Raw genomic sequence first — 10,495 nt, 5'->3', positions numbered from 1 at the left:
ACACACACACACACACTCACACACTCTCTCTCTCACACACACACTCTATCTATCTCTCTCTCTCTCTCTTACACACACACACACACACACACACACACACTTAGGATCTCGCGGTGGACCCAAGCGATTTCTACTCGATCCGTCGATGGAAGCGTGCAGTTTAAGAAATGATTTTGAAACCAAACAAACACACAAATATAAAGTGGAAGAACTGGCAGTGAAAACATGCCTAAGGCTGCGGTTCAGGGTTGGACAACACGAGGTCTGTGTCACCCGCCTGGCTGTGTCCTGTAATCTGGACTAAATACCTGTCTTTTAACAAACAAAACAACTCTGCTTGTTTTTTGGTTGTTTCTTTGGGCTTTATTTGGATTTGATGTCTGGAGCATTCTCTCTCTCTCTGAGATCTGGAACCTGGGATAAATAATTAACACAGTATTATAGGATGTGGTGAGATTGCCGCAGTGCTTCATTGAATCTGTGCAACTGCATGGAAAAGGTAAGTCTTAACTCATGTTTTCTTCATGAACTTTTACCATAAAGTAGAAATAATTGAAGGCAGGAACATCCACTTAGACACTTAGACACACTTAGACCATGAAGGATGTCTACGAAAACATCAGAAACAACAGGGAAATAATCTAGATTTTTGTTTCTCCATTCGAAACCATACAAAGAAACGAGAGCTCCACACATGGATCTATTTAGTATTCCTTTTTCCACAAGGTGTTATGGATAAACTAAACACTGGCTGAAATTCCTTGATCACTGAGCAGATTATACACATCTGGTGTAAAGGATTTATTCCGGATTCATCTCATTAGGTGTAAATTGGTTTCGTGTTAAACCGGATCTTCTTTTAAATGAAAAAGATCTGATCCAAGTTTCTTTGGGGAAAAAAAGCACCTTTTTACACAGCTTTTTATTTTTCCCCCTTTCAGTTGTTTTAGTTTTTTCCATTCCACAGGAACTCGAAGTGGCTCGTCTTGCTTTAAGTGCACTTCTGCTACACCCTTCTTTGCTATTTCCTCATATCTGCTCGTGCAGGATTCCTCGGCGACATTTTAATGAAACCCACTCGAAGGCGCTAGGCTTTCACGTACGTGGGTTATCCGAGACAATTGACACTATTTCTCAGACACCCACTGCACATCAGGGCTGCTTTATCACCAGCGCACTCAGTTCGATCCAAGTGCCGCTCACTTTAAGGGTGGTTTCTCCACTGGGGAGGGAACAGGAACTTATTAGTTATTCCTCACTCTCCTTGATAAATGTTTCTAAAGATATTGTAAAGGATCAGTGTCATATAGCAAAGAGTATGTTTGTTCCGTATTATAGGTGCACGGTTTAACTAAAAAGAAACATAAGGAATTGAAAAATACTTTAAAGAAACAGTCAAAATGGTCAGGAAATAAAGATTTTTTTTAAACAATATTTAACAGCTTTAATATTGAACAAATCTACAATATAAGATTGTAAATAATGTCAAAAAGAGATCTGGGATTATTATATGTCTTCACAGCTCATAAAAAAATGCAATATTTTGTTTACCTAGTTACATTTCATTTTTTTATTTGCTATTAAGCATTTTATACATACACACACACACACACACACCTATTCTGGTAGAATATGAAAAATCCACAATAATTTAATTTTTATTTAAACATTTTGAGAAAAAGATCAAAACAAACACAGCCTTAATATTAAATTTGAATTTTTTTAGTAATATAATAAAAGTTTTATGTGTTTATTGTGTGTGTGTGTGTGTGTGTGTGTAGATAGATAGATGTACACACACACACACACACACACACACAAATACACACACGAAGAAACAATTCTTTGGTTTAAATATGTATATAAAAGAATATAAATACAACCTTTGCACTACAACATTTAGACTACCCTGAAACAAACACAAACAAAACAAAAACGAAAGAACAGTAATAAAACAAATCTCTATGAAGCTCCTCTGTGATTTATGATGATGTTATATATATATATATATATATATATATATATATATATATATATATATATATATATATATATATATATATATATATATATATAAAATTTTTCTGTAGAGCTATGTGTAAAGCAAAATGTCAGGCCTGAAGGTACGATCACGTCCCTGATTCTCTGACATTTACAAAGTCGTCTGTTTCAAAACTGTACATCTAACAAGAAAGTCTGTGACGATCAGATCGGGGGATTCTGTGCCAAAGTTGAACACATGGACGTGGTTTATTCTCTCTTTTAAAACACTCTTCTTTATGGTCTCCCCTTTTTTCTTTTTTCTTTTTTTTTTAAAACCGTTGCAGATTTTGGATGGGGCACACACAGTGCATCTCCAAGTCAGCAGATTGCCAAGCATTCGTGGGCCAGAGTGGAAGCTGCAGGCTCGATGAGCTCCGTGCCGAACCTCCTGGGACTCCTGCGATCACCTCAGACCTCATTCCTGAAAAACCTGACACCGTAACACGAGCAAAGGAGCGCAGGCTGGAGCCGAACCGAACGGATTCCTCTGAGGAAGCCCAGAGATTACAGAATGCTATGACGCACCTTCACAAGTCGGGTAAGTGAGAGGACGGTTAAAAGCCTGAAATCCTGAAATGACTCAGTGCTTCATTGGAAAGCGTTTGAATCACTAGTTCAGTGAATTTAAATATCTAGGAAAGTGTTGTTAAGCTGCAGTCTACAGAAAGGGCCCTGTGACTTTCAGGGGTTAAACCGATTATATTTAATCTCCTAAATCTATTAGAATCAGATGGTAACTGCTAAAGGCACTCACAATAAAATTGTTCTTCGTCGTCTGTTAGTCAGTCCCTCTAGGATTTTTTTTTTTCTTGCTTGATTTTGTGGAAAACTACATGAACTGGCAAAGTCCCAAGCATAGGATTCTTCAGTCTCATACAAGTGAAGTCACATGTAATGACTTTCTATGATGTCTGTGCACGTGTTCTTCACACACCTGAATCTTCACACACGTGAGGGCTGGATGCGTGATGTGATGACGTTACATGATCTGTGCTGATTTTTTTTTTTTTAAATTCTGCTTGATTTTGTGTTGATTTCTGTGATTCTGGGAACACAATTTTAAGTGCACGCAGGTCAGTGTTTTGTTAACACGTTTATTGCTGTTGAGTTTTCTAGACCAGCAGCCCTGATAGTAACGCAGTTTATATTAATCCTTCTGATATGTTATCGTTTCTATAGTAACGGCTCGTTCGGGGGGTCTTAGATGGTGTACAGCAGATACGATATTTAAAAGCATTAAAAAAGAATTATGAATTTTATTATTATTATTATTATTAGTAGTAGTAGTAGTAGTAGTAGTAGTAGTGTTAATAATAATATTAAGAATTATTTTGTAATTATATTATAACTGTAAATGCAATTATTTTATTTGAATTATTATTATTAATATATATAACGACTAACATAATTAATATTTCTTTGTTGTTATTATAATATTTATTAGTTGTTTTAATTTTATTTGTTGAGGTTCCTCAGTAACATGTATTTATTTAAAAAATACATAAAAAATAAAACTATATTAAAGTTTATTAGAAACAGACAAAAAGGCCATTATTAAAAAAAATTCAATGCATTATTATTATTATTATTATTATTATTATTATTATTATTATTATTATTATTATTGCATTCATTAAGTTCCCTTTTTTCAGTGGTTTATTGTAATGTTTTAATTCACATATCATATTTTTTCAATTTAAACATTTAATGATAATGTATTTTCATTTATAACAATTATGAATATATTATTTCTGTATCATTCACTATTGATATGGAATTAATGTGAGAAATAAAATTAATAATAGTAATAATGACAACAACAACAACAACAACAATAATAATAATAATAATAATAATAATAATAATAATAATAATTAGGTTAGGTTGGGAATGTATTAAACATATTAATGATTTTTGGGAAAGAGATATTTTAGTGTAAATGGAAAAATATTTCTTTTTATAAATCATCATGGAATGTTGTGTTGTATTAGAAGAGTTTATCTGTTTTATTACTCTGTGATTATTATTATTATTATTATTATTACTATTATTATTATTATCATTATTATTATTATTATTATTATTATTGTTGTTGTTGTTGTTGCTGTTGTACATAAGCGCTTTATCTTGGTCATGGTGCATCTGGAGTCTGTTCCTAAAAACGCCTAGGGGTCAGTTGCTTCTTAAAAGAAGAAAAGCTTTATCACCATCGATACGGAACATGAGACAGGAACCCAGTGAAGATACTGTAGTTCATCACAGTGCACCTTTACACCTAGGGGCAATACTTCTTAGACAATACAATACTCTCCTACATGTATTGGGGCAGATGGAAGGAACCCAGAGACATGGATAGAACACGTGAGGCAGAAACATTACACACCGAGTCATTCCCAATTCTCCCAGTAGTATTATTGCTATTATCATATGAATACTCTTAGTGTACTGAGTTTATGGACGTCAGAAACATATTATATTGTCTCATAATTGTGAGATACCAAATAAGCCATAATTATGAGATGCTAAATATTTATTATGAGATAGTAAGAAATAATTCTGAGAAAACAAGTCGTAATTATGAGATGTGAATAAATTATGACACAGTATGCAATAATTGAGATATTAAGTCAAAATTATGAGATTAACAAGCCATGATTATGAGATACTAAATCCAAATATTTGAGAAAAAATTATTGTTATGCTAAATATCAATGATGAGATAGTAAACAAAAATTGACACATTAGGTTACAATTATTAGATAACAAGCCACGATTATAAGACACTAAGTCATAATTAGGAGATGCTAAATACTAAGTATGAGATATTAAGTCATAATTATGAGATAACAAACTATAATTGTGTGATACTATGTTACAGTTAGGAGATACTAACATCATTGTGATTTAAGAAGTCATAGGTTTGAGATACTTAAAATATTTGAGATACTATGTCATAATTGAGATGCTAAATATTAATGATGAGATAGTCAGCAATAACTGTCACATTAGGTAATAATTATAAGATAAGTTGTGATTATGAGATACTTAGGAGATGCTATGAGATATTATGTCATAATTAGGAGATAACAAACTAATTATGTGATACTATGTTATAGTTAGGAGATACTATGCCTTACTTGTGAGATAATGACATAATTTTGAAATACTAACATAATTGAGATACTTAATCAAAATATTCGAGATACTAAGTTATAATTGAGATACTAATCATTAATGAGGAGATAGTAAGCAATATGTACTTATAATTATTAGATATAGGCCTAATTGATTATGAGATACCAAGTCAGAATTAAGATATAAAACCATAATTCTCTGATACTATGCTATAGTTAGAAGATACTATGCCTTACTTGTGAGATATCAAGTCATAGGTTTGAGATACTAACATAATTATGAGATAAGCAGTCATAGGTTTGAGATACTAACATAATTATGAGATAAGCAGTCATAGGTTTGAGATACTACGCTATAATTATGAGATACTTAGCCATAATCATTATGTCGTAGTTTTGAGAACTATACCGTCTAAGAGCTCGGAGAAGGGTAGGTCTACCTGAGTAAGCACACACCTTCTAACAATATCTCACAGTGATGACATTTTAATAGTATAAACTGATTTAAATTTGCTCTATCATTATAACTATGCTGAACATACGAGATATTTCAGTATTACATCATAATGTTTCATGAGGTTTAGTTAGAATAATCCCTGATCCAGCATCTGTTTGTCTGTCTCATGTTTTTCCCGTGTTGCAGGCTGGTACTGGGGCTCGATAACGGCAGCCGAGGCTAAGCAGCTTCTGAACGAGGCTCCGGATGGCTCCTTCCTGGTGAGAGACAGCTCGAACCCGGGTTACCTCCTGACGCTGTCCGTGAAAACCGAGCTCGGCCCCACGCACCTGCGCATCGAGTACTCTAACGGCCACTTCGGCTTCGACTCCGTGGTGATGGCTCGTCCTCATCTCCGCCAGTTTAAGGGAGCTGTGGACTTGGTGCAGTATTACACTTTGGCTTATCGCAGGCAGGCGTCTCACCGTGAGCTCGGCATGGATCCCGATTCCCTTCCGGAAAACACGCTGCAGCTGAAACTCACTAAACCGCGGCACAAGGCAGCGCCCGGTTTACAACACCTGTGTCGTGTAGTTATAAACCAACATTCTCACAATCACAGAGATTTACCTTTGCCCGAAATGCTCAAAGACTTCCTGCGGGAATATCCGTTTGTACTTTAGACTGTATTTGCTATTCAGTATTCCGTTCAATTTGCTATTTCCACATATAATCAATCAAAAGTGGGCGTCTCCCTTCTTACATCATTTTTAGTAGGAACAAACACAAGAAATCATCCAAAATAAATTGTATGATCTCACAGGGATATTTTCGAACTGTAGCTAATCTATCTACAAGCACTACAAACCCCGCCCCCTTTTCCAAACTTCAACCAATCAGAGTATGAACCTCGATCACGAATCGTGAGCTCTTCCGAATCCAATTTCTGTGCTGTTTATCAAAGACACCATTTTAAATCATTACACATCTCGCTTTTAAATTATTCGTGATGTTATTATGATATTGTACTTTGAAAAAAACAAAACAAAACAAAAACAAACAAACACCTGTTTACCTGTAGTAACATTTTATCCATAAATGAAGAACGGAAGTGTGTGTGTGTGTCGTTTTGGGGGGTTTTAATGTCCATGTTGCGCTTAAAATATGCGCATAATATGCGTCTAAAAATGTTGTGCATGTTATAGAGTTGATCTCATCTGATTTTTTTTTGTGCCGGATGAATTGGAATATAGTCCAAACAATACAATAATAGAGAATTTATGTTTTTATTTTCCGCCTATTTTGATACAATTCTGCCATATTACAAGCGACACACTCCATCCAGGTAATTGTTTTTCTTTTACGATATAATGATATATATACAGTGAGGGAAAAAATGATTTGATCCCCTGCTGATTTTGTACGTTTGCCCACTGACAAAGAAATGATCAGTCTGTAATTTTAATGGTAGGTTTATCTGAACAGTGAGAGACACAAAAAAATCCAGAAAAACACATTTCAGAAAAGTTCTACATTGATTTGCATTTTATTGAGTGAAATAAGTATTTGACCCCTTTGCAAAACATGACTTAGTACTTGGTGGCAAACCCTTGTTGGCAATCACAGACGTCAGACATTTCTTGTAGTTGGCCACCAGGTTTGCACACATCTCACATCTCAAGGAATTTGGGCCCACTCCTCTTTGTAGATCCTCTCCAAGTCATTAAGGTTTTGTGGCTGACCCTTCAGCTCCCTCCACAGATTTTCTATGGGATTAAGGTCTGGAGACTGGCTAGGCCACTACAGGACCTTAATGTGCTTCTTTTTGAACCACCGCCTTGGCCGTGTGTTTTGGGTCATTGTCAGGCTGGAATATCCATCCACAACCCATTTTCAATGCCCTGGCTGAGGGAAGGAGGTTCTCATCCAAGATTTAACAGGACATGGCTCCGTCCATCGTCCCTTTGATGCGGTGCAGTTGTCCATCACCTGGGGATGGTGTACTTGGGGTCATAGGCAGCATTCCTCCTCCTCCAAACACGGCGAGTTGAGTTGATGCCAAAGAGCTTGATTTTGGTCTCATTTGACCACAACACTTTCACCCAGTTCTCCTCTGAATCATTCAGATGTTCACTGGGAAACTTCAGATGAGCCTGTACATGTGCTTTCTTTAGCAGGGGGACCTTGCAGGCGCTACTGGATTTCAGTCTTTCATGGCGCAGTGTGTTACCAATTGTTTTCTTGGTGACTGTGGTCCCAGCTGCCTTGAGATCATTGACAAAATCCTCCAGTGTAATTCTGGACTGATTCCTCACCGTTCTCATGATCATTGAAACTCCATGAGGTGAGATCTTGCATGGAGCCCCAGACCGAGGAAGATTGACAGTCCTTTTGTGTTTCTTCCATTTGGGAATAATCACACCAACTGTTGTCACCTTCTCACCAAGCTGCTTGGCGATGGTCTTGTAGCTTATTCCAGCCTTGTGTAGGTCTACAATCTTGTCCCTGACATCCATGGACAGCTCTTTGGTCTTGTCCATGATGGAGAGTTTGGAATCTGATTGATTGCTTCCTTCTGTGGACAGGTGTCTTTCATACAGTTAATGAGCTGAGATTAAGAGCACTCCCCGAGAGTGCTCCTACTGTAATCTCAGCTCCTTACCTGTATAAAAGACACCTGGGAGCCAGAAATCTTTCTGATTGATAGACTTGGGGATCAAATACTTATTTCACTCATTAAAATGCAAATCAATGTAGAACTTTTCTGAAATGCGTTTTTCTGGATTTTTTTGTTGTTATTCTGCCTCTCACTGTTCAAATACACCGACCATTAAAATTACAGACTGATCGTTTCTTTGTCCTCCATGATAACGTGACATCAATATCACAACAAAACAAAACAAAATAATCCAAACACAAACATCTGAATAGAGGTGGTGGATTCTTTTACTTGAGTATTACAAGTACAAGTTGAAGAAGTAAAGAATGACTAATAAAGACGTGTGCGCCTCCAAATCACTGATTCTTGCTTTCCTTGATTGTAAATGTTTCTGCACTTCTGGAACAAGGAACGTTAGCAAACAATTTGCGACAAAATAAAGATGGATAAGATGGATAACTAATCGTTATAAGATGCTTCTGACATAACGTGTTTGTTTTAACATGGGCGGAGTCTTCAAGGAAGAGACCACGCCCACCAGGATTATAGGATAAAGGTATACGATTGATTCTTCTCTTCCTTCTCATGCGGATATTTGAAGGTGTTCCACATGAGCGAAAATGATTAAACAAACGCCTCAGTGAAGTTCAACGAGTTCTATTTCCTTTCATCTGTCTGTAGCCTGTATGCTAATAGCTAAGATAGATCATTAAGACTGTGGAGAAGGTGTGTATTGCAGTGTATGTGTGCTTCAGGGTGACAACATTCTACATTCAGACTTAAAGCAAAGTGGGCATGGCCTAATCAGGTTCACCTCAACTATAGCTACATTAATCAGGTTATAATTGTTCTCAGGTCACACAGAACACGTAGACTGGTGGACAGACAGACAGGTGGACAGACAGATGGACCAATATGTAGACAGTTGGACAGACAGGTAGATGAACACGCAGACAGTTGGACAGGTAGACAGACAGATGGACAAACACATAGACCAGTGGACAGATAGACACGTGAACAGACAGATGGACAAACACATTGACAGGTGGACAGACAGATGGACAAACCTGTAGAAAAGTGGACAGGCAGACAAGTGGACAGACAGATGGACCAACATGTAGACAGGTGGACAGACAGATAGATGAACATGTAGACAGGTGGACAGAAAGACATGTGGATAGACATACGAGCAAACAAGTAGACAGGTGGACAGACAGACAAGTGGATAGACAGATGGACCAACACGTAGACAGGTGGACAGAAAGAGAGACAAACACATAGACAGTTGGACAGACAGGTGGACAGTCAAATAGACAAACACATAGACAGGTGGACAGACAAATAAACAAACACGTAGACAGGTGGAAAGACAGGTGGACAGACAAATAGGCAAACATGTAGACAGGTGGACAGACAAACAGGTAGATGGACAGTCTGGTGGACAGACAGACAGATAAATGGATAAACACATAGATAGACAGACAGACAGGTAGACAGTCAGTCAAGCCTATTGCTAGACATAAAAACAGACAGACAGACAGGATCTCCCATCGCTCTGTTTCCATACAAAACTATTATGTTTGCACAAACATTGTGAATTTAAAGTACTGACCAATCACACGCTGACTCACTGCAAGTGTTAGAATTATACTTTTCTTTTTGTAGGTATGAATTCTTGTGAGATGTTAATCCTTTGCTTGTTCTATAAGCATCGTATTTGACCGCTCACTCATAACAACCTTCCACTTCAAGTCGTAAAACCTTCGTGGCCACAAAAAAAGGAACGGTTCATATCAGTGCTTGTATGTATGTAAAACAGAATTTCTGTCCGTTCTGAATATCAGGTTATATCCTGATGTTTGTGGAACCCATGCATTCTAGACTAGAATGAAGGAAATCCTCAGTAAAATACAGAGCTCTGGAAATTTGAGTGCTGAAGTATTTGGACAGAAGCAGTTTTTTTTTACTTCACGTCTCTGATAACTTCTCTGACTTCGTTGTTACGCAAGTACATTTAGATTATTTAAATCTTATTCTTTTTATCTTCAGTTGATCAGAGCTCTCTTGCATTTGCATGTGTGTGACCTTATTTCAACCAAACAGATCAGGTGTTTAGACTTCAAAGAAAAAGGATGAGATAAGTATCAGCTCCCTGGGAACATTTAAAGCAGGTTTAACCACTTGTATTAATAGAGACTCTGAGAACCTGAGGAACATCACGAG

At 36.8% G+C, this 10,495-nt stretch overlaps 1 protein-coding gene across 1 annotated transcript; it reads left to right on the top strand.

Moving 5' to 3' along the window:
- socs2 (suppressor of cytokine signaling 2) lies at positions 1 to 8,897 on the top strand. Its single transcript, XM_058410919.1, has 3 exons — positions 1 to 499; positions 2,328 to 2,581; positions 5,821 to 8,897. The coding sequence occupies exons 2-3, from the start codon at positions 2,335 to 2,337 to the stop codon at positions 6,294 to 6,296; spliced, it is 723 nt and encodes a 240-aa protein (XP_058266902.1). The 5' UTR covers positions 1 to 499; positions 2,328 to 2,334; the 3' UTR covers positions 6,297 to 8,897.
- Positions 8,898 to 10,495: the final 1,598 nt, after the last annotated feature.

Source organism: Hemibagrus wyckioides, linkage group LG15 (assembly GCF_019097595.1).
Source record: "Hemibagrus wyckioides isolate EC202008001 linkage group LG15, SWU_Hwy_1.0, whole genome shotgun sequence".
Lineage (NCBI taxonomy): Eukaryota > Metazoa > Chordata > Actinopteri > Siluriformes > Bagridae > Hemibagrus > Hemibagrus wyckioides.
This window is presented reverse-complemented; position numbering and strand designations above follow the sequence as displayed.

Excerpts from the sequence above, each read along its gene's own strand:
- socs2 (XM_058410919.1), top strand. The coding sequence starts at position 2,335 with ATGGGGCACACACAGTGCATCTCCAAGTCAGCAGATTGCCAAGCATTC. Across the intron at positions 2,582-5,820 it reads GACGCACCTTCACAAGTCGG|GCTGGTACTGGGGCTCGATA; the intron begins GTAAGTGAGAGG and ends CCCGTGTTGCAG.